Here is a 24,494-nt window from a genome sequence, read left to right on the forward strand (position 1 = left end):
ATTTTGCAGTATCATTCCTCTGGAGTGGTGAGAGAATGGAGACTTTGCAGTATCCTTCCCCTGGAGTGGGGAGGGAATGGGGATTTTGCAGTATCCTTCCCCTGGAGTGGGGTGGCAATGGAGATTTTGCAGTATCCTTCCCCTGGAATGGGGTGGGAATGGAGATTTTGCAGTATCCTTTCCCTGAGTGGGGTGGGAATGGAGATTTTGCAGTATGCTTCCCCTGGAGTGGGGTGGGAATGTGGATTTTGCAGTATCCTTCCCCTGCCACGCTCACAAGCCACACCCACCAAGCTACACCACACCCACCAAGCTATACCACACCCACAAAGCCATGCCCACAGAACCGGTAGTAAAAAAAATTGAATTTCACTACTGGGTTACATCCAAGTTGAAACCAAGGTGGACTCAAGGTGAAGTCAGCCACAGCCTGCCACAAAGAAGGGGGTGGGGTCAACTTATTTTTCAAAGCACCAGAAGGCAAGACCAGAAACAATGGATGGAAACTAATCAAGGAGAGAAGCAACGTAGACTTAAGGAGAAACATCCTAAGAGTGAGGACATTTAACCAGTGGAACAGTTTGCCTTCAAAAGCTATAGGTGTTTCATCACTGGAGGTTTTTTTAAAAAGAGGCTGGACAACCATCCATCTGAAATGATATAGGGGTCTCCTGCTTGAGCATGGGGTTGGACTAGAAGACCTTCAAGGTCTCTTCCAGCTCTATTCTGATTGATTACAGAGACAATTTATTGACAGCAGGGTTTCTCAATCTTGCGAGCTTTAAGATGTGTGGACTTCAACTCCCAGAATTACCCAGCCAGCATTGTTTACAGCATTGTCATAACTCTGAACGATCGCTGTACAAATGGTCATAAGTCAGGGACCATCTGTATGACTAAGTGTGTTCCTAGACCTGGGTATATTTCAACAAGGTAAGGCAAAAAGTACATTTAGCCTCTTTGCAAATGTTTTAGTCCAGTGGTCCGGAAGTGATGAGTGATGGGTGAACAAAATGTAGCCTCTCTTCTACATGTAGCATCATCCTTTTTTTTATAAAAAAAATGGCTGAACAGAGGTATGTTTGTATACATACAACATATACACAGGTAGTTCTCCACTGACAACAGTTCATTTAGTGACTGTTGAAAGTTACAATGGCACTGAATAGGCATTGCATTTAGCGAATAAGCAATAGCATTTAGACTTCACAGTACTTTACAGCCCTCTTTAAGCGGTTTACAGAGTCAGCCTATTGTCCCCAACAATCTGGGTCCTCATTTTACCCACCTCGGAAGAATGGAAGTTTTCTGACCGAGGCTTCCCAAGAGCATGAAGCAAACTCCTTGTCCCGACAAAAATCTCTTTTATTAATTTGCTGTGAATTCTGCTCATTCACATCCAGCAAAGTCTTTCAAGGGAGGATTTACAGTCACAGACCTTATCTGGCTTGGAGAGCTGCCAGGCCGATATCTGCAAAACCTGGCAAGGAGTCTCAGAGAGTCACCAACCAATTAAGTGAACTAATTGTCTCCTGCAAACTCCACTCCCCTTTCGCTCCTCTTTTATTTCCTTTCCTTTCCTTTTATTGCCATTCATCATCCACCTGTGGCCTTACTCTCAAGTCGACCCCTGTTCCTTAGCTTTTCCCTTCGTCTGGCATCTCTGCGCATGCGCACACTGGGAACAGGCTCCAGCTGTTCCTCTGCCTCACTGATGTCTGACTCTGAAGGCAGCTGATAACTGGCATACGGCTCTGGCCCCCTCTCTGCCTCTGACACAGAGCCCACCTCAGAGCCTTCCCCAGACTCCAGGACTGGCCCATGTTCCTCCCCAACCTCCTCACTTTCCGAATCAGCTGCCAGCTCTGCTGGCTGCTGGTGGGCTACAGCAGGAAGGCTGAGTCAACCCTGCGCTAATGAGATTTGAACTGCCTAATTTCTGGTAGCCGGCAGTCAGCAGAAGTAGCCTGCAGTAGTGCATTCTAACCACAGCTCATCATATGACTCGCTTATGATCATTTTTCACACTTAACGACCATTGCAGGATCCCCATGATCAATTGTTTTCTGCATGGTCAATTGCTTCAAAGAGATTGTGAAACATTTGCCCTGAGTCCAGGTAGTCCCTGACAGTTCGTTTAGCGACCGTTCATTTAATGACCCTTCAAAGTTACAACAGCACTGAAAAAAGTGACTTACGGCCGTTTTTCACACCTATGACCATTGCAACATTCCTCAAGGTCACGTGATCAAAATTCAGATACTTGGCAACTGACTCATTTTTATGATAGTTGCAGTTTCCCGGGGTCACGTGATCCACTTTTGCGACCTTTTGATGATGGCAAGAAAGGTCGTAGAATAGGGCAAAACACTCCCTTAGCAAATGTGTCGCTCAGCAACAGAAATTTTGGGCTCAATTATTGGCGTACATCACGGATTACCTGCGTTAAAAATTTAGCTGGTGAAAAGCCAGCTAAAAGAAACTCTCTATTAAATTAGAGAGCTCTAATCTAATTTTTAGATTAGATTATGGCTCTTTAGAAGGTCAGATCTTGAAGAGGAAACTCAAAGACTTTGGCCACCTAATGAGAAGGAAGGACTCCTTGGAGAAGAGCCTAGTGCTGGGAAAGATGGAGGGCAAAAGAAGAAGGGGACGACAGAGAAGGAGGTGGCTGGATGGAGTCACTGAAGCAGTCGGCCTGAGCTTAAATGGACTCCAGAGGATAGTAGAGGACAGGAAGGCCTGGAGGAACGTTGTCCATGGGGTCGGGATGGGTCAGACACAACTTCACAACTAACAACAACAAATCTAATTGTTATGCAAAACAGGTAATACAGTAGCCCTTTTATTTTGTAATAATACCTTTCTTTCTTTTGCAGGTAAACTAATCATATGAGGAAAGCTTTTTAATTAATTTATTTTTTTAATTTTATTTTATCAATTTCATATATACATTCACAATTATATGATCTCATAACTGTTATTAATAATATGTATTTATAACATTTTTTCCCTACAGTTGACAATATACTTGAAGATTGCTTTCTTAACATCCCATAGATCCATCTTATCTTACAACGGTCCTACTTCTTCTTCCCTCTTTCCTTCCCTCGTTTCTTCTCTCCTACTCCCCTTCCTTCCCTCCTTCCTTCCCTCCCTCCTTCCCCTTCCCTCCTTCTCTCCTTCCCTCCTTCCTTCCTTCCCTCCTTCCTTCCTTCCCTCCTTTCTTTTCTCCTTCTCTCCTTCCTTTCCCCCTTCCTTTCCTCCTTCCTTCCCCCCTTCCTTCTCTCCTACATTCCCTCCTTCCTTTCCTCCTTTCTTTTCTCCTTCTCTCCTTCCTTCCCTCCTTCCTTCCCTCCTTTCTTCTCTCCTCTCCTTCCTTCCCTCCTTCCTTCCCAGCTTTTTAATTTAAAGGGTGCGTTGTCGCGCTATTTTATGCAACTTTTCCCTCCTCGAGGTTCTATTTTGTGAATGTGGCTACCTCTCATTTGATTTTCCCCACTTCTTTTGTATCCCAAAAGATTACTTTGGTCCGGTTATGGGGATGTGAACATATCCCAGGTAGGCCTTTTGCTAAACGACCGTTTTCCCCTTTGACCATTTCAGATCCTGGAATATCCTGTTGACCCCAAGGAGAACAAGTTTCCTTTCTTGCGTAATCCAGATATTTTGGTTGGAGAAAATGACTTGACAGCTTTAAGTTACCTCCATGAACCAGCCGTCTTGCATAACTTAAAAGTCCGCTTTTTGGAATCAAATCACATCTATACCTATTGTGGTGAGTATTTCCTTAGGCATGGCTTTTGGAAAGAATACAGGTAGGTCTCACCTTAACTGTTTGTTTAGTGACTGTTCAAAGTTACAAGGGTGTTCTGACCCCCCTCTTCATACACCAAAGCATGCCGAGACAAAGATACTTCAAGGATTTATTAACACACAGACTAGACTTTAGCAGCATCTAGCACAGACCAGACCTTGGCACCAATCCAGCACCGATTAGACCTTGGCAGCAATCCAACCTGCCAATAGAGCCGAGGTGGCACAGTGGTTAGGGTGTAGTACTGCAGGCCACTTCAGCTGACTGTTATCTGCAGTTCAGCGGTTCTAATCTCACCGGCTCAAGGTTGACTCAGCCTTCCATCCTTCCGAGGTGGGTGAAATGAGGACCCAGACTGTGGGGGCGATATGCTGACTCTGTAAACCGCTTAGAGAGGGCTGAAAGCCCTATGAAGCGGTATATAAGTCTAACTGCTATTGCTATTGCTATAGCCACGATAGCTTCTCCTGCTCTAGTAAATACGTTGATTCCTGCAACGAGCGTGTGGAAAGTCATTCCTTTTATAGTCTTGAGAGGTGTCTAATTACCACCAGCTGAGTTCAATTATCTCCTGTAACTGCGTAACTGTTCTTTACGCCTATTAGCCCTCTGTTGCCGAGCATCCAGGACCAACTCCCTTGTCTCCTCCCCACTGCTCCAATGCATGACATCAGGATCACACTCCCTTGTCTCCTCCCCACTGCTCCAAGGCATGACTTCAGGAACACGCTCCCTTTGGCTTTCACCGCTGCTCCAGGCCTCAGGCACCTCCTGGTGGCCAACCAGCCTCTCTGCGCCCTGCTCGGAGTCGGAACGCTGTCCAGGGTCCTCCACGTCTTCCAGAGCCGACTCATAGGGCCCCTCGAGTCTGGTGGCAGCTCCAACGGCTCCTGCTGGGCCATAACACAAGGGCATTGAAAAAAGTGACTTACGACCGTTTTTCACACTTACGGCCATTGAAGCATCCCCATAGTCACGTGATCAAAATTCAGATGCTTGGCAACTGACTCATATTTATGACGGTTGCAGTGTCCCAGGGTCCCGTGATCCGCTTTTGCAACCTTTCAAACCAGCAAAGTCAAGGGGGAAACCAGAGCCACTTAACAACCGTGTGACAAACTTAAAAAAACTGCAGTGACTCACTTAACAACTGTGGCAAGAAAAGTTGCAGAATGAAGCAAACGTCACTTAAGAAATTTCAGGCTCTATTGCAATCTACCTATATACCAGTACGTAGTCCTCGATTTACAACCACTCAATTTAACAACCGCTCCAATGTTATAACAGCATTGAAAAAAGTGACTTTGGACCAGTTCTCACATTGCAGCATTCTGGGGTCATATGATCACCTTCCAAGCTAGCTTCTGCCAAGCAAAGTAACTGGGGGGAAACTGAATTCATTCAACAGCCCCTGATTCACTTAACAACTGCAATGATTTGCTTAACAACCTTGGCAAAAAAAACCCTAATAAAATCGGTTATGACTCACTGTACAACTTGCTTAGCGACAGAAATTCTGGTTCCCATTGTGGTCGTAAGTCGAGGGCTATTTATAATGTTAAGAGCATGAAAGGGGGCATAAAATGTTGCAGCTGTTTTCCTACTCGATAGCACACCAGGACATTACTTTTAATAAATAATAACTCAAGGTGGTGAATATACCTAAGACTCCTCCCTCCTCATATTTCAACAACAACAACAACAACAACAACAACCCTGTGGGGTTACTTGGGTCGAGAGGGAATGGCTAACCCAAAGTCATGTAGCTGGTTTTAATGCCTAAACCTGGGTTAGAACTCAGTTTTCTAAGTTGCTTAATGGCCATTGTAAAAATGGTCATAAAATTGAATCAAGTCACAAGGTGACCTGACTGGTGGCCACAATAACTGAAGAGAAAAATTGCAGGTTCAGCTGTGGTCATAAACTGAGGACTATCTGTTCTGACCTAGGCTTCCTTAAAAAGCATGAAGCAGAGTCTGGGTCCCGGCAAAACCTCTTTTATTTACACAACTGTGGATTCCTTTCATTCACAGTCAGCAAGGCTTAGCAAACAGTCTTTCAGGGGAATATTTATCCACACGAACCTTATCTCGCTTAGAGAGCTGCCAAATAACTAGTTTCCAAAGGTAGAGCAAGGCAACACTTGGCACAGAGTCTCTTATAGTCACAAACTGAACTTTCCACTCTTGAAACGACAGAAGGGACGAATTGTTTCCTGCAAAAGCCCCACTCCCTGTTGGCTCCTTTTTTGTTTCCTATGGGAGGGGCCAATCACCTCCAAGGTGCGGCTTTACTCCCAAGTCGACCCTGCTTTCTTAGTTGTTCTTGTCTTCTGGCAGCTCTGCGCGTGCGCACACTGGGAACAGGCTCCAGCTGCTTCACTGCTGTCTATCTCCCTCTCTGCCTCCGATGCAGAGCCCTCGTCTGAGCTTTCCTCAGCTCCCAGGACTGGCCCATGTTCCTCCCCGATCTCCTCACTGTCCGACTCTGCTGCCAGCTCCACTGGCCGCCAGCGGGCCACAACACTACCTCTTGTCTATCTGTCCGCCCGCCTGCCCATCTCTGGTTGAGACAGAACTTTGCCATCTTAGGAAACTTGTAGCAGTTGAATTTTAATTTGGAAGATCTTCAAACATGCTGAACATCTAAAACAAAACGTAGGGGCAAGTGCTTCTGCTTGCTTGCTTATTTATTTAAATAACAGGCTGCAATGAGCTTGTAAATTGATGCAAAATATTTAAAAAAGCCTGTTTACACTATGAAGTGACCAGTTAGTCATATTTAAACTACTCCACTTGTGGGTGTTTGTGCCTCTCTTGTTTTTGCATCATTTTTAGTGTTTGCATTCTTGTTATTTTTAAGGTATCGTGCTTGTTGCCATAAATCCTTATGAACAATTGCCAATTTATGGACAAGATGTCATCTACGCCTACAGTGGCCAAAACATGGGGGATATGGATCCTCATATTTTCGCAGTTGCAGAAGAAGCATATAAGCAAATGGCCAGGTAAGTGCAAAGCTTTCTACTGACACTTGTATTTAAATGGAGACTGAGGCTACCCTAAATCAGGGGTGTCAAACTCTTATTTCATTGAGGCCTGCATCATGCTTGTGGTTGGCCTCGGGAGTGGGGGGGTGGGGGCCGTGGTTTACTGTTATGGAAAAATAGTTGAGCAGTAAAGCACATGGTGACTGTACTCTTTGTTTGTTCTGTGTGGTGCTTTATATAAACAGAATTTCTAACACCTTCCTTCTCCTTTTTCTACTCATCATTCTCAGCATGATTGACTTTTTGAGTAAATCAGCTTTCATGACATCTCCAAAGTATGACATCCTCGGTTTGGCAATCTTGGCTTCAAGTGTATTTTTGATGATTTTTGGGGGGGTGATGTTCAGTCCTTTGTGATTTTTGATGTTCAGTCTTTGTGATTTTTGCAGTCCTTGGGATGCGTATGAGTTGCCTTCAGCACAGCTCGAAGGCGTCCACCCTTCTCCTATCTGCCTTTTTCAGAGTCCACGTTTCGCAGCCATAAATAGCAATTGGGAAAAAAATTATTGTGTTAACTAACCTGCATTGGTTGGCAGGCTGATGCCTTTACTCTTCCAGATGTTATTCATGCCAGACATGGCAGTTCTTCTAAGTGCTATATGCCTTCTGACCTCAGGTCTGCAGTCACCATGTTGGTTGGTTTTAGAGCTCAGGAAGATGAGTTCCTTTACTGTTTCTAGGGTCTCATTGTCGATCCGCACTTTGCCCAGTGTGTTGTCTGTAGTTGTCGTTATCTTTGTTTTCTTGATGTTAAGGTGCAGACCAAATATTTCATTTTCATATTTGATTCTCAAGATTAATGTCACCTTACAATAAAGTAGAATTGGTTCTTTAATCTGCGCATGTGCACACTGGGAACAGGCTCCAGCTGTTCGTCTGCCTCAATGATGTGTGACTCTGAAGGCAGCTGATAACTGGCTGTTGTGACCCAGAAGGAGCTGTTGGAGCTGCAAACAGACTCCGATAGCGAGGGACCCTATGAATCGGCTCTGGAAGATGTGGAGGACCCTGGACAGGGTTCAGACTCCGAGCACGGACCAGAGAGGCTGGTTGGCCACTAGGAGGCTCCTGAGGTATGGAGCAGCAGTGAAAGCCAAAGGGAGTTTGTCCCTGACGTCAGGCCCTGGAGCAGTGGGGAGGAGCTAAGGGAGGTGTTCCCGGACGCCAGGCAAAGACGGGCAGATAAGCGCCGACAGCAACTACGGAGATACAGAAGATAATTGGGGCCAGGTGGTTGTGATTAGGCTCTTCCCAAGAGAGTATATAAGAAGAGACTTTGGGAGGAGGCTGTTTGCAGGACACAACTATTATACTAAAGCTGGGGAAGCTCTTGTGTGTATTTCTTATCTGTGGAAGTCTGGGTTGCTGCCAAAGTCTTGCTGGTGTGTCAATTTACTGTGAATAAATTGTCTAGCAGTAATCTTGTGTCTGCGTGACTCGCTGTTCAGAGGGGGGGGGGGGTCAGAACAATTGGCATACTGCTCTGACCCCCTCTCTGCCTCCGACACTGAGCCCTTGTCAGAGCCTTCCCCAGGCTCCAGGACTGGCCCATGTTCCTCCACACCCTCCTCACTCTCCGAATCTGCTGCCAGATCCACTGGCTGCAGGCGGGCCACAACAGAAGGTGGATCAGACCCTACCAAAGTTTGCAATGATGGTTTATTTCTCTATCTTTTCATTCGCTCTCTTTATTTGCTTCCCTTTATTACTTTATTTTTTTTTGGACTGGTAACTTTTATCATCAATAACACTTGAGTCAGATTCAGAATTGTGATGAGCAGGAGTAGCTCTTCAGACTTAATGAGGGTTTTATCCACCCACTCCTGTACTGAAATTGACCTGCGTTGCAGTCCAGAGTGACCTTTGGGTTGTCCTGGCTGGAGCGTAGGGATTTTGCTGCAGTTTCTGTCTTTCAAGTGATGGAGTACAAGATGCACCATGATTTTGAAAAGGTAAATTGTTTTTTAAAAAGTTTTTGTACTCCAAAGGCCTCCAAAACCCTCTGCACGCCTTGTTTTTTGCAAAAAAATGGGGGGGGGGACATGCAGAGCTTTGGGAGGCTCCTGGGGGTTGGGGGGGAGCAAAAAATGAGTAAAAACATTTTCCCCCAAAACAGGCTGTTTTTTTTACAAAAAAGAGGGGGTGCTACAGAGGCTTTGGGAGGCTTGTAGAGTGCTCCTGCGGGGGGGGGGGGGGCGCAATACCAGCCTGTTTTTTGCTCGTTTTTGCCCTCCCCAGCCTCCAGGAGCTCTCTGAAAGCCTCCTAAAGGCTATGAATGGCCATTTTTGCAAAGTGGGGTGGGGTTTCGGTAGGACGAAAATGCTGTATTCAGTGTATAAGATGCACCCAGATTTTCACCCTCTTTTGGGGGGGGAAAGGTGCGTCTTATACTCTGAAAAATACGGTAATATAAAAAAAGTTCAAAGAGTGGTGCAGGAATACAAGATCTAACTGAATGGACACGACAGGGAATCCTTGACTTACAACAATTCGTTTAGTGTTCATTCACTAAGCAGAACTAAAAAAAAGTTACGCCCATTTTTCACTCTTAGAACTGGTCATGTGATCAAAATTCAGATGTTTGGCAACTGGCTCATATTTATGATGGTTGCAGTGTCCCGGAGTCATGTGATCACCTTTTGTGACCTTCTGATGACAAAGTCAATGGGGAAGCCAGATTCACTTAACAACCGTGTTACTTCCTTAACAATTGCAGTGATTTACTTAACAACGGTGGCAAGAAGGGTCGTAAAATATGGCAAAACTCACTGAACAACTGTCTCATTTAGCAATAGGAATTTTGAGCTCAATTATGGTCATAAATTGAGGACTACCTGTATGCCAGGCGGGCTGGGAATTCCCAGTAAGTAAATCACTGCAGTTGTTAAGGAAGTAACACGGTTTTTATTTGAAGACGTTTTGCTTCTCATCCAAGAAGCTTCTTCAGCTCTGGCTGGATAGTGGAGAATGGAAGGATTTATATTCCTTGCAGACAGCTGGTCTTTTGCATCCTTTTAGAGGGTTGTTGAGGCCATTTGGAGATTTGTCTGTGTCCTTATGGTCACTTAAGTAGGGCAAATGTTTCCAATCCATACAATTGAATTGAATTGAATTGAATACTTGATTTGGCCACATGTGATCCCCATTGTGGTTGTATGTAGAGAACTACCTGTACAGTTACGGAGCAGGATAGGAAACAACTTGAATATTGTCTAGTCTCTCCTCAATGGGAATTTTTTTAGCTTTGCGTGATTTGAAATCCTATTACTTGTTCTCCCTGTAGATTTTAAGGAGAAAATGCAAACTTTTTTTTTTCTTGGTGTACTTGAAAATGCAGATTGTTCCTTGTTGAGATAAAGATCCTTCTAGGATAAATTCCCCTTCATGGATTACTGCCTTGTTGTGGCAAAGAGGCTCGCGTAACTCAATGAAGCTATGGCAAATCTAGACAGCATACTAAAAAGCAAAGACATCACCCTACCAACAAAAGTGTGTATAGTCAAGGCTATGGTTTTCCCAGTTGCAATGTATGGCTGTGAAAGTTGGGTCATAAGGAAGGCTGAGCGCCAAAGAATGGAGGCTTTGAACTCTGGTGCTGGAGAAGACTCCTGCGAGTCCCTTGGACTGCAAGACGATCCAACCGGTCAGTCCTAGAGGAGATCAACCCTGACTGCTCTTTAGAAGGCCTGATCCTGAAGATGAAACTCAAATACTTTGGCCAACTAATGAGAATGAAGGACTCCCTGGAGAAGAGCCTCATGCTGAGAACGATTGAGGGTAAAAGAAGAAGGGGACGACAGAGAATGAAGTGGCTGGATGGAATCACTGAAGCAGTAGGCGTGAGCTTAAATGGACTCCAGAGGATGGTGGAGGACAGGGAACCTGGAGGAATGTTGTCCATGGGGTCACGATGGGTCGGACACAACTTCCTAACTTACAACAACAAGGATAAAATTGTGTCCAGAAGTTGTATGTAGGAACAGAGCTAAGAATTTCCTCCTTCTCTCCTTGGCTGTTCTGCATTTAGATTTATCTTCCAATTTCTTTTCTGTTGCTTTTAATAAAAATGGACACAGAGGCTTTCTCCTCCTTCCGTAATACGCTGCTTGTATCTTGTGCGTATTTTGAACATTGTCACTTAGGAGAGTGATGTAATGTTTCACTCATCTTGTCTCGCCCTGCAGTATTCAAATAATTTCCTGGTGATGTTTGTTAAACACTCCCAACTTCCTTGAGTCTCAAGAGAGCTAAGAGCAAACTCTACGATCCGTGAACAGATTGCAAATAAAAAAGAACAAAAGGATGGTGAAACAAAACTTGTAATCTCTCTCCCTCTCTCTCTCTCTCTCTCTCTCTCTCTCTCTCTCTCTCTCTCTCTCTCTCTCTCTCTAAATGGCGCTCTGTGTGTGTGTGTGTGTGTGTGTGTATGTATGTGTATGTTCCAACATAAGTCTGGAACACCCTCAAGCAATTTCAACCAAACTTGGTACACAGATGACTTACTTTCTGGAGAAAAATATTGTGTGGGTAAGGCACCCCTAACATCCCACAGTGTGTGTGTGTGTGTGTGTGTGTGTGTGTGTTCCAGCATAACTCCGGAACACCTAGGCTGCTGAAATGAAAAGGACCGAATTATATCAATAGTGTCAAGTCACAGTAGTTTTGATAGTGATAGTGTGCATTTTGGATTCAAGTTCTGTTAAGATACAGTCTGTTGTGCCTTAAAATGGCTTCTACTGTACAGCACAATGGAGTTGCCATGGTAACAGCTTCACAGTATTCCACAAGGGGGCTCCCTCTAATACAGGATTGGGATAAATACATACCCGAGCAACGCCGGGTTATCAGCTAGTATGATATAGTAACAACAGATTGGCTTTTAGGAGGAACAGGGATGGGCGAGTAGGGGAGGTAGATGGATAGGTGAATTGACTTTTCCCCCTTGGGTTCAAGACTACAAGATATCTGCCAGTGACCTGGTAGACTGATAGGCTCATCTGGCTTTTTCAGATTTTTATCAAACCATGGGATGACTTTTCCCATTTTATCTTCCTGTTAAATGCAGTGGCTGCAAAAGTAGGAAGCTTTAGGTAATAATCATGAGACTTTGCGACTATTTGTAGATCTTCTGGTTATTTTTAAATGTATGGGCTTTATAATCCAAGGATATATATGACCTAAATGTTGCTGGGGCCTGAGTTTAAACCAAAATGTTCCACATTCACTGTTTCATTATGTTTGATGCTCAAAAATATTGTACATAGCAATAGCATTTAGATTCATATACCGGCCTATATTGCTCTCTGGATGGTTTACAATGTAGAAGCATTATGATTTCCATGTTGCCCCAACAATCTGAGTCCTCCTTTTATCAAAGTAGGACTGAAGACTGAGTCAATCATGAGCCCTGTCAGGATCGAACTTCAGGCTGTGGGTAGAGTTCTCCTGCAATACTGCATTTTAACCACTGTACCACCTGAGATATTTCCTGGTTCTTTAAGCTTTACTGTTGGATCCTGGTCTTTTGATATGAAAAATTGGTGGTTGGAGTTTTGTTCCTTTGTTAGTCATACACAAACCCACCACTGTTAAAGCTGGCAGCTGTTTATTGAGTTTACGTTTATCTAAACCAAGTAACCAATTGGTATACAATACAATACAATACAATACAATACAATACAATACAATAGCAGAATTGGAAGGGACCTTGGAGGTCTTCTAGTCCAACCCCCTGCCTAGGCAGGAAACCCTATACCGTTCCAGACAAATGGCTATCCCACATCTTCTTAAAGACTTCCAGTGTTGGGACATTCACAACTTCTGGAGGCCACTTCTGTTCCACTGATTAATTGTTCTGTCAGGAAATTTCTCCTCGGTTCAACTTTTAAAATTATACAACTGAGCTATTTTGAATCCTCCTTTCTCCAACCTCTAATTAGTACTAATAATCGTACTAAACCAGGATGAAAGAATGTGCATATATATGAAAAAGAAAAGGTTGTACCAGGATAAAAGATTGTATCTCTTAACCACATAATATTTGGTAGCTTGCAGAACGTTAAGAATACCATTAAAAGAGGACTTTTCAAAATTAGTGTTAGGGTGTTAGAAATATTAAATGAAATGTGGTTATGTATTAAATTTAGGTATAGTTTATGATGAAGGACGTTTAAATAATCATAGTCAAACATAAATGGGGTTATAAGAGTAACATGTATAAATATTTGAGTTAAAATACTTGAGTTAATATGAATTATGCTTGATGACTGTGGAAGAGATTCACGAAAACCTTTTGTAACCAACTGATACATTTTCTATAGTATGTATGGATGAGAATTTTTTAATGTTGTTTTTTATGTTTAAAAATAAAAAAAATGGCAAAAAATTTTTTCTGCTACCGGTTTTCCAGAACTGGTCAGAATTGGCACAATACCACCTCTGAGTGGAAGGGGTGGTGATAACTCATGACGGATTTTAGAATAAAATGCCTTCGACTCTTTCGATGCAGTACGAGATAAAAATCAGAGACTAGTTGCCAATGCAATTGCTGTTTGTAATAGCATATGGTGTGTGACTCTGTAATGAAAATGGAATTAATGAAATTACAGTGAGGAGAAAGTCTATTTGAGTAATGCCTGTTTTAGTTTTCTCAAAAAACACCCCTCACACATGCCTCATTGAGCCTGTTGTTTTAAAATAAATAAAATTAAATCACGGAATGCAAACACATCCTTCCAATATAAGCGGCACCATAGAATGTAGGCAAGGTAGACCTAAAATGGAAGAACAGGCTTACGTAAATAGTTCAAGTTGGAAAAAAAAAGAGCTTTAAGACCTTTTTCCATTTTGCTACCTGAAGCAAAATAATACAAATAGTCAAATAGTCAACTAGTACAAATACAAAACTGTTTAGATCAGTGGTGGGTTGCAGGCGGTACGCCCAGGTACGGGCATACCGGTGCCTGCCCGGAGCATCGGGTTCTGTTCCGGTACGGCGCTCTGGAGGGCCTCCCCCCTCCCCCGAGCTCTTTAACTATATTTGAGCTCTTCGGTGCTTCCGTGCACGGAACGCATGCCTCCTGTGCAATGCTCCACCGAGCAGCTGGAGTGTTGCGGAGGCTCACGGAGGCCCCTGCGCTGTGCATGTTCATATGGTGGATGCCGGGCCCCATTGCACCATCCTGGTTGCGACGGGATCCAGAACCCACCACTGGTTTAGATATTAAGGTTATGTTCTTTTTTAAGGCAGGGGTAGGCAACTATGGCCCCTTTATGAACTGTGGACTTCAACACCCAGAATTCCTGAGCTTGGGTGGCATGGCCGGCTCAGGAATTCTGGGAGTTGAAGTCCGCAGGTCATTAATTGCCCATCCCTGTTTTTAGGCTGTAGTCAGTGATGGGATTCAGCCAGTTTGCACCACTTTGGTAGAACCAGTTACTAACTTTCTGAGAAGTTTGGTGAACTGGTTGTTGGAAGAAATCATTAGGGTAGAGAACCGGTTGTTAAATTATTGAATCCCACCACTGGCCGTAGTACCTGGAATTCCCCCACACAGGCATTAAAGTGAAATATAAATTTCAAAAGCAAAAATGCACACCTTTCTCCTCTCTATTCATTTATGTCTCCCTTCTCTCATTCCTATGCTTACGTTTAACCTACGGTATAACTTCTTACTCGTGCATTTGCTCCCATTTGCAAACTTTCCCTCCTGATTCATGGATTTATTTATTGTTGTTTTTCTTCCATGCTGTGCTCTGCTTCTCAAATAAAACCGAGTCAATCTTTATTCAAGTGTAGACTAACAAATTAAACAAGTCACAATCAGTTAAGATAAAAGGAAAAATAATATAATTACAAATAAATGACCACAATTGAATCCAAAATTTGTGTTGTTAAGCAAGACTGTTGTTAAGTGGTGGTGAGCCAAGGTGGTGCAGTGGTTAGGGTGCAGTACTGCAGGCCACTTCAGCTGACTGTTATCTGCAGTTTAGCGGTTCTAATCTCACCGGCTCAAGGTTGACTCAGCCTTCCATCCTTCCGAGGTGGGTGAAATGAGGACCCAGACTGTGGGGGCGATATGCTGACTCTGTAAACCGCTTAGAGAGGGCTGAAAGCCCTATGAAGCGGTATATAAGTCTAACTCCTCACTCCTAAGTGAGTTCTGCCCCATTTTATGACCAACTGTTATGACCACAGTTGTGAAGCGAATCACTGCAGTTGATAGTAATATAGTCGTTAAGTGGCCATTGACTTTGCTTGTTAAAAGGTGTGGCAAAAGGTAAACCTGTGACTCCAGGAAATTGCAACCATCATCAATGCATTGCCAAGCGCCTGAGTTTTGATCATGTGACCATGGAGAGCTGCAATGGTCGTAAGTGTGAAAATGTCCACAAGTCCCTTTTTTCAATGCTGTTGTGACTTTGAACGGTCATTAAACAAATTGTTGTAAGTCTAGAATCACCTGAAGTTCCTGAGTTACAATACAGTAGCAGAGTTGGAAGGGACCTTGGAAGTCTTCTAGTCCAACCCCCTGCCTAGGCAGGAAACCCTATACCGTTCCAGACAAATGGCTATCCCACATCTTCTTAAAGACTTGCAGTGTTGGAGCATTCACAACTGTGAGAGGGATCTTGGACTTATTGTCTTCTTTATGCTTTCATTTTTTTATTTTTTATCCTGCCTTTATTATTTTTAAAAGTATAACTTAAGGTGGCAAATGTAATTCATACTCTTCCCTCCTCCTATTTTTCTCTACAGCAATCCTTATGGGACAGTGACTGGCCCAAGGTCACCTAGTTGGCTTTCATGCTTAAGGTGGAACTAGAACTCATAGCCTCCTGGTTTCTGGACTGGTGCCTTAAAACACTAGATCAAACTGGCTCTTGATTGCTTTGATTTATGTAGCTACACATCTGTGCATCACTTACAACGAAATGGATAAAAACAAATAAAATACCGCATATGAAATACCATACTTTTCGAAGTATAAGACACACACACACACACACACACGCCTAAAAGAGGGTGGAAATGTTGGTGTGTCTTATACACGGAGTACGGCTATTTTTGGCCTCCCGAAACCCCGCCTTATGGATCCGTTATCAGAAAAATGGGGCGCACAGAGGGTTTGGAAGGCCTGCAGAGTGCTCCTGGGAGCTGGAGAGAGCAAACACCGGAATTCGCAGAGGCCAAAAACTAATTTTTTCTTGTTTTTTCTCTTCAAAATCTTAGTACGTCATACTCTGGTGCGTCTTATAGTCCGAAAAATACGGTAAATTGTATTGAATATACTTTTAACATATATTGCTCAGAATTTATATGAGTATGAGAATAATGATCAGAGGAATTTACACCTAGACATACTAAATGTTTATAGATGTTGAAAGCTGAACATGTATGGTGTAGATTCAGGGTCCCCAACCTGTGGGCCATGGCCTAACTGCCACCGGGCCACCTTAGTGGCCAGCCAGCCGGTGTGTGGGTTCATGTACATGCATGGCCCTACTCGTGTGATGGTCGCCATGAGCATTGTGTATGGTTGCGGCCATACTTGCGTGAGCATTGCTGCAGCCCTAATCGCACTCCCATTGCCATTAATGTTGCGGGCGCTCACACAGGCAGGCGCACCTGCACCTCCCACAAAATCATCCCCTCTCCCCACCTTCTCCCTACTCCAAGCTGCCAACCCAGAAAGTTTGGGGAACTCTGGTATAGATAATATAATGAACTTGTTGCATTAACTTGTCTCATCTTGACTACTGCAACGTGCTCTACATGGGGCAGCCCTTGAAGAGCATTCGGAGACTTCAGCTTGTCCAGAATGCAGCCGCGCGAGCGATCGTGGGTGCACCTCGGTTCACCCACGTAACACCTATCCTCCGCGAGCTGCACTGGCTGCCTATTGGTCTTCGGATACGCTTCAAGGCGCTAGTCGTCACTTATAAAGCCCTTCATGGTATTGTACCTGGGTACTTGAGAGACCGCCTGCTGCCAATCACCTCCAATAGACAGATTAGATCCCACAGATTAGGCCTCCTCCAGATTCCATCCGCTGGCCAATGCCGACTGGCGACTACCCGGAGGAGAGCCTTCTCTGTGGCTGCTCCGACCCTGTGGAACGAGCTCCCCGTGGAAATTCAAACCCTCACCACCCTCCAGGCCTTCCGCAAAGCCCTTAAAACCTGGCTGTTCCGACAGGCCTGGGGCTAAAGAGCTTTTGCCCCCCTTCTCGAATGGTATGGCTGTTGTGTGCGTTTAAATTGTGTATTGTTCTGTTCGTCTTTTTTATCCCCTGTCTGTACCCCCTTTCCCTGACTTGAATTGTGAGCCGCCCTGAGTCCCCTTCGGGGAAAAGGGCGGCATATAAATGTAATAAATCCAAATCCAATCCAAATCTTCAGTGAATCAGCAACAATTTCTGCTCTATGGCTAAAGTTAAGGGACTTGATGAATATGCATCTGTTTAATATGCTCTTGTTGAGAATGACAGGATGTGGGAAAATTTCTACGGGTGTCATAAGAACTGAACGAGTGGGTGACTCAAGCAGATGAAATCTCATTGATACTCTGCAGGATAAATCCACACCTTTTCCCCTAGTGGTAGGTGCAGAAAAATGTGAATTTATTCTCACTAGTTCCAGAGAGCAGAGCAAGAACTAGTGATGGAATCTGTCAGCCTCTGTTTTGCTGGTTGCTTTTCGGCTGCCATTGAAACGGGGAGGGAGGGCATGGTATTTGGGTGAGGGAAATAATCTGTACAGGAGGACTGTTAATTGGGACTTGTTCTCACTGTTCGTTTCTGCATGTGGAAGGAGGGGAGTTTCCCACCAAGGCCAACTGTCTGGCATACCAACCTGATGATGATTTTTGAAGATGTCTCCCACCTGACAGTTGTGGAAATATACGATTGGACTATGGAGTGGGGTTACCAAGGGGAGGGGAATGAATCATGTATTGATATCTGATGCTTTCGCGCTCTTTTGCTCAGATCCAGCTTTGCTTAGCTTCTCATTACTTATAATCAGTAAAAGTACTCTTAATTCTGCAAAATGGAGTTGAGTGGTTTCTTTCTTGGTTATTAAGCGAAGGAGCCGTGACAGAAGCTTTACAGAGGGACACCCCAACTCAAAATAATAAGGAATTTCCTGATTGTGAGGGCTATTCAGCAGTGGGACAACCTGTCTCCTGAAGTTTTGTGTGCTCCATCACTGGAGAGTTTTGTGTAGAGGTTGGGCAACCAATTTGCGCCCTTCCGACTCTGTTCAATCTTGTCCCTTCCGGGCTTGCTTCTACCAGAACTTCGGAATTCAAAACAGCAAAATGGACTTGTTGGTCCATTAGACAAAGATTGACTAATGGCTTTATTAAGGCTTCTTATTAGAATGATCATTAGGCTTAATGAAGGGAGTCCCTCTGAGGTCTTAAAGTCTTGGTTTCATGAGAATATTTTGCTTCATGTTTAAAAGCATGGCCTAGACTCTTAATTAGTGAGGTTATTTTTAAATACCATCCACTGTGGGAGAACCATAAATGCCTGAGAGACAGAGCTAAGATCCAATAATAGAAAGACTTATGCTGACTAAGGGAAGATAAAGAAAGTCTATATGGATGGTGATATTTACACAGCGGGAAATTGTTTGATAAAACAGAAGGAGCAAATGTGTGGCTGCTGTTGCAGATATACCTCAAGCCAATCTGGAATTCAATTATTGCATTATTCTTTTTTTGGAATCTTGAGTATTTTTAAATCCTTGGTGAATAGTTGATATGGCTGTGATGCTAAGGGACTTTCGTTGATGGAACTTGAGCCCAACAGAATACAAGTGGAAGGTAGGGCAGCTAAAGCAAAAGATCAGAGGTTTAGATCCCAAGTCACTTGCCAAAATATATTCTCCTTTGCTCACAAGCAAAGTCAGTGTGGAAGCCAGATTCACATAACAACATTACTAACTTAACAACTGCAGTGTTTCACTTAGCAACTGTGTCAAAAGTGGGGCAAAACTCACTTAACAACTGCCTTGCTTAGCCACAGAAATTTTGGGTTTGGTTGTAGGTGTAAGTCGAGGGCTACCTGTCACGCCCAGGAAGGGGAGAATATAAAGTATCAAATGAATTGGCATTCACCTGCTGCCTTTCCCTAAATGCTTCGGAGAACCTGACGTAGTTTGGTTAAGACTTTGATTTATACAATGCTTGGCACACTTAATTGCAGCTGAATGAATGTTCATCCTTCTAGTTCATACCCCATAGCTATTTTCCTTGGCTGACTGCCGCACCAAACCTCAAAGGAATCTCTTCCTAGTGTGGTTTCCTTCTACTCAAAGGGAACAGTGTCCCGTCCCCCCCTTTTTAATATTGGTTTATCTTCTTCATTCATTCTGTGATGGCCTCTTTTGTGAGGTCCATATCAGAGGTGGTATTCAGCAGGTTCTGACGAGTTCTGGAGAACCAGTAGTGGAAAGTTTGAGTAGTTTAGAGAACCGGTAAATACCACCTCTGGCTGGCCCCGCCCCCATCTATTCTCTGCCTCCCGAGTCCCAGCTGATCGGGAGGAAATGGGGATTTTACAGTATTCTTCCCATGCCATGCCCACCAAGCCATGCCCACAGAACTGGTAGTAAAAAAATTTGAATCCCACCACTGGTCCATATTATTGGGAAGTTTATCTTAGCCAGTAGGAACCTGACTGCATCTTAACAATGGAAATCCTATTCTCTCTTCCGTAGAGTTGTAAAATAGGAAGGTGTAGTACAGAGGTGGGTTCCTACTGGTTTGGACCAGTATCTTTGTGCGTACCAAACTGGCAATAATGCCAGCAGCAACCCACCCCTGTTGTAGTAGAAGACTCTTAACTGTTCTGTTCCCCCCTCCTTCTCTCGTTAACAGACGACAGGCAGACAAATGTAAAAGGAACTCACTTTATCAGTTCTCGGCTCAGACTGGCTGCGAGCCCAAAAATAAACATAAATAAAGTCTCTGACGAGATAACAGAATACCAAACAAAAACTCTTACAAAGCAATGCACTTCTCCAAGTGTCTCCTTGAATCAGGGTTACAGAAAGCAAATCACTTCTCCAAGTGTCTCTCAAATAAACCACGACCGATGATCAATGAGTGTTGAACGAACGTTGACTCCTGCAACCAGGGCGTGGCACCATCCGTCCTTTTATCACCAGAAGACGCCACTAACGAGCCCCAGCTGCATTGTTAATCTTGCATCCCGAAAAGACTCACAGGAGACTTCTGCTGAGTCACAACACTTAACAATAGTGATGTCACGAGTGAAGGTGAATATACATGTGCGGGATAATGTTGCAGGATCCAATCAGATTGGATTCTGCAGTAGTGATCTCCTCTTTCCTGGTAGCCACATATCAGCCAACCAAAAGTTCAGAGATCTAACTGAGCCTTTTGTATGATAGTGACTTTTCAGATTGTTCACCTGGTGATTTTCTGTGATTATTGAAGTGGGTTATTTATTACAGTTCTCAAAGCTGAATAAATCTGAAATCTGTAATGTAGGAGTATCATTTCAGAGTATTTGGTATTTTTTCTCGCATTCACGGGACTGCTATACCTGTCATTTCTAACATGCTGGAATAACAAAAAGAGAAGTTCAGGCAGTTGCTAACTCTCTTGTAAAAGAGAACAAATAAAGAGAAGCAAGTGATTTTGTCCCTTCGGAGTGTTTTGTCATCTCCCCTGTAAAAATGCTAAGTTTAGTGCTCCGGAATAAAGCATGTCCTTTTAAGCTACAAAGCAAAAACGATGTCACAACATTGATTTCCTTCTCATTTAATAGTTCTAGGAAAGAACAGCCGTAAAAACCAGCTTTGTATAACATTTTTTTCTGAAACCTTCCTTTTACTGGAGATAAGCTTTTATTGCCGAGGATTCAGAGAATGACACGTCTTATTCGGAGGACGCAGGATGGATTGTAGAGAAGAGTTAAGCTGAGGATTTTGCCATGAGGGTTTTGCGTAAGGCAGGTATCCAAGGGAATTTTTCAAAAAAGCTTTTGTGCCAACAGTCAGTTTGTGAGTTTCCTTGAGGAGTAGCGGGGGGGGGGGGAGGAGAAGGAAGAAGGAAAAGGAAGAAGAGGGAGGAGAGGAAGGAGAAAGGGAGGAAGAAGTAGAGGAGGAGGAAGAAGTAGAGGGAGAAGAAAGAGAAGGAGAGGAAGAAGGAGAAGAAGGAAGGAGAAGGAAGGAGAGGAGGGAGGGGAGAAGAAGAGGGAGGAGAAGGAGAGGAAGAAGAAGGGGGAAGAAGAGCAGGAAGGGGAGGAGAAGGAGAGGAAGAAGGAGAGGAGGAGGAAGAAGGAGAAGGAGGGAGGAGAAGGAGGAGGGAGAAGGAGAAGGAAGGAGAGGAGGGGGGAGAAAAAGAGGAAGGAGGAGAAGGAGAGGGAGGAGGGGAAGGAAGAAGAGGGAGGAGAGAAGAGGAAGGAGAAGGAGAGGAAGGACAAAGGGAGGAAGAAGTAGAGGAGGAGGAAGAAGTAGAGGGAGAAGAAAGAGAAGGAGAGGAAGAAGGAGAGGAAGGAGGGAGAAGGAGAAGGAAGGAGAGGAGGGAGGGGAGAAGAAGAGGGAGGAGAAGGAGAGGAAAAAGAAGGGGGAAGAAGAGCAGGAAGGGGAGGAGAAGGAGAGGAAGAAGGAGAGGAGGAGGAAGAAGGAGAAGGAGGGAGGAGAAGGAGGAGGGAGAAGGAGAAGGAAGGAGAGGAGGGGGGAGAAAAAGAGGAAGGAGGAGAAGGAGAGGGAGGAGGGGAAGGAAGAAGAGGAGGGAGGAGAGAAGAGGAAGGAGAAGGAGAGGAAGGACAAAGGGAGGAAGAAGTAGAGGAGGAGGAAGAAGTAGAGGGAGAAGAAAGAGAAGGAGAGGAAGAAGGAGAGGAAGGAGGGAGAAGGAGAAGGAAGGGGAGGAGGGAGGGGAGAAGAAGAGGGAGTAGAGGGAGAGGAAGAAGAAGGAGAAGGAGAGGGAGGAGAAGGAGGAGGAAGAAGGAGAAGGAAGGAGAGGAGGGGGAGAAAAAGAGGAAGGAGAAGAAGGAGAAAGGGGGAAGAAGAGGAGGAAGGGGAGGAGAAGGAGAGGAAGGAGAGGAAGGAGAAGGAGAGGGAGGAGAGGGAGGAGTGAGAAGGAGAAGGAAGAAGAGGAGGGAGGAGAGAAGAGGAAGGAGAGGAAGGAGAAAGGGAGGAAGAAGAAAGAGGAGGAGGAGGGACAAGGAGAGGAAAGAGAGGAGAAGATGAAGATGATGATTGGGTCTGACATATTCTGTGGCTGCTTTTCACAAACTTCATTTCCATGTCAGACAGGCAGCATCTTGCTCTCCTTTTGTCCTCCAAGGGGTGCCAAATCAATCTTCATGAATAGATGGAACCGTGAGAACCCCCAAATCCTAACTTGGGATTCCCCCCAGGTTTGAACCCAGGCGCACATGGTCAGCTGCTAACCATCAGCTGCCCACTAGGTCTGTGCAGCCATCCAGATTCAAATGGAAAAGATGATTCTGCAGCACATGGAGGATGGAACATGAGCCCCTGTGTGGAATTTCTTAAATCAAACATCTGTTCCCCTGGAATTGCACTCAAGCTCACAAAAAGCTCACCGTTTCATTGAGGAGTTTTATATGTTTGTTTCTTAGATTTATATCCTGTCTTTCATCCAGGAGGCTCAAACGGCATATGTGATGTTCCTTCCTCCTGCCAAGTTTCTCTCTTCAAAGCAATATTGTGATGAAATTGGCTGAGACATGAGGTGGACAGGCCCAAAGTCACTTAAAAGAGCTTCCAGGGCTAAGGATGGACTTGACGTTGAGACTTTCCACCTAATCCAGCACCTTAGTTACCGTATTTTTCAGGCTATAAGACCCACTGGAGTATAAGACGCACCATGATTTTGAAGAGATTTTGCACTCTGCAGACCTCCCAAACCCTCTGCATGCCTCATTTTTTTGCAAAAAGGAAGAAGAAGAAGAAGAAGAAGAAGAAGAAGAACAACAACAACAACAACAACAACAACATACAGAGCTTTGGGAAGCTTTTAGAGTGCTCCTGGGGTTCCACCACAAATGCGCGAACGACAAAAGCGTGCCTGACAAAACCGCGCCGACAAAACCGCGCCGACGAATGAGCGCTGAAGCGCGCCGACAACAGCACGCCGACAGAAGTGCGCTGTAACCCTAACCGTAAACCAAACCCTAAACCTAACCCTAAACCTAACCCTAAACCTAACCCTAAACCTAACCCTAACCCTAAACCTAACCTTAAACCTTACCTTAACTTAAATCGCGCTTCTGTCGGCGCGCTTTTGTCGGCGCGCTTTTGACATCGCGGTTTTAGCGCCACGGTTTTGTCAGCGCGCTTTTGTCGTTCGCGCATTTGTCGGGTCACGGCTCCTGGGAGCGGGGGGACAAAAATGGCCTGGTTTTTGCTCTTTTTTGCCTTCCCCAGCCCTCAGGAGCACTTTGCAAGCCTCCCAAACCCTCTGCACGTCCATTTTTGTAAAGGGGGCAAAAATGCTGTATTCAGTGTATAAGACGCACCCAGGTTTTCACCCTCTTTTTTGAGGGAAAAAGGTGCCTCTTATACTCCGAAAAATACGGTACCTCATCCCAGTGGCTCTCAGTATTGCTTGACTATACTTGCATATCCTGAATCATATTTTCCTCTTTTACTCTAAATTGCTGCACTGCTTTATTCCTCGGTTATCTTGCAACCCTGAGTTACAGGCTGTCTTTTACCATACAGTTATTCCTCAACTTACAACAGTTCATTGGGTGATCATTTGACGTTACAAAGGCATTGGAAAAAGTGACTTATGACTGTTTCTCACACTTAACAACCGTCGTAGCATCCCCCTGGTCGTGTGATCAAAATTCAGGCACTTGGCAACTGACTCATATTTATGACGATTGCCTTGTCTCAGGGATCAGGGGATCAACTTTTGTGACCTTCCGACAAGCAACTTCAATGGGGAGACCAGATTGACTGAACAGCCACGTTACTAACTTAACTGCAGTGATTCGTTTAAGAACTGTGGCCTGAAAGATTGTAAAATGGGGTAAAATTCACTTAGCTTTGGCTTAGCAACAAAGCTTTGGGCTCAACTGTGGTCGTAATCTGAGGACTACCTGTATTAACCTTCCGACTTTGTTTTACATTGTGAGGTCCTTGGTACTCTCTGAGCATGCCTGTTTTCTTGCAGACGTTTCATTACCCAACTAGATAACATCATCAGTGCTAGTAAGGAGTGCTGTTTGCTGTCAGTTTATATTCTGGTGATTTGCCAGTCTGTGTGGGTGGGGGGCAGCCTGAGGGGTATCGTTTACTTAATTGTTGGTGTGAAGTTAACCTTGGATCTATGTTGATCTGGTTGTTGATTACTGATTACTAGTGGAGTCTTTTTGTTCTCTTTTGGTCTGGTTGATTGTCTCCTTTGCATCGTCTATAGATCAGTGATAGCTAACCTTTTCCGGACCGAGTGCCCAAACTGAATGCACACACGGCCAAACCCCCCAAATGCAATGCGCACGTGCCCCCCGCACACAGCCCACACATGCATGTGCGGCCCCTCGCAAATCCCCCCCATGCATGCATGGATGGGGTCCCTGTGCCCGCGTGGCAGAGACCCGAAGACCAGCTGGCCG

At 44.6% G+C, this 24,494-nt stretch overlaps 1 protein-coding gene across 2 annotated transcripts in view; it reads left to right on the forward strand.

Moving 5' to 3' along the window:
* The window catches only part of LOC116505911 (unconventional myosin-Vb-like), a 228,911-nt gene that overhangs the window by 11,640 nt on the left and 192,777 nt on the right, over positions 1-24,494 (forward strand). The window contains exons 2-3 of one of the 2 annotated variants that reach the window (XM_032213404.1): positions 3,607-3,778; positions 6,680-6,824. In XM_032213404.1, coding sequence (XP_032069295.1) covers positions 6,763-6,824 — 62 coding nt within the window. In that variant the 5' untranslated portion in view covers positions 3,607-3,778; positions 6,680-6,762. Of the gene's footprint in view, positions 1-3,606; positions 3,779-6,679; positions 6,825-24,494 lie in introns of those variants that run through there. The other variant, XM_032213405.1, reaches the window with a different exon arrangement.

The sequence above is a fragment of the Thamnophis elegans genome, chromosome 3 (genome assembly GCF_009769535.1).
Source record: "Thamnophis elegans isolate rThaEle1 chromosome 3, rThaEle1.pri, whole genome shotgun sequence".
NCBI lineage: Eukaryota > Metazoa > Chordata > Lepidosauria > Squamata > Colubridae > Thamnophis > Thamnophis elegans.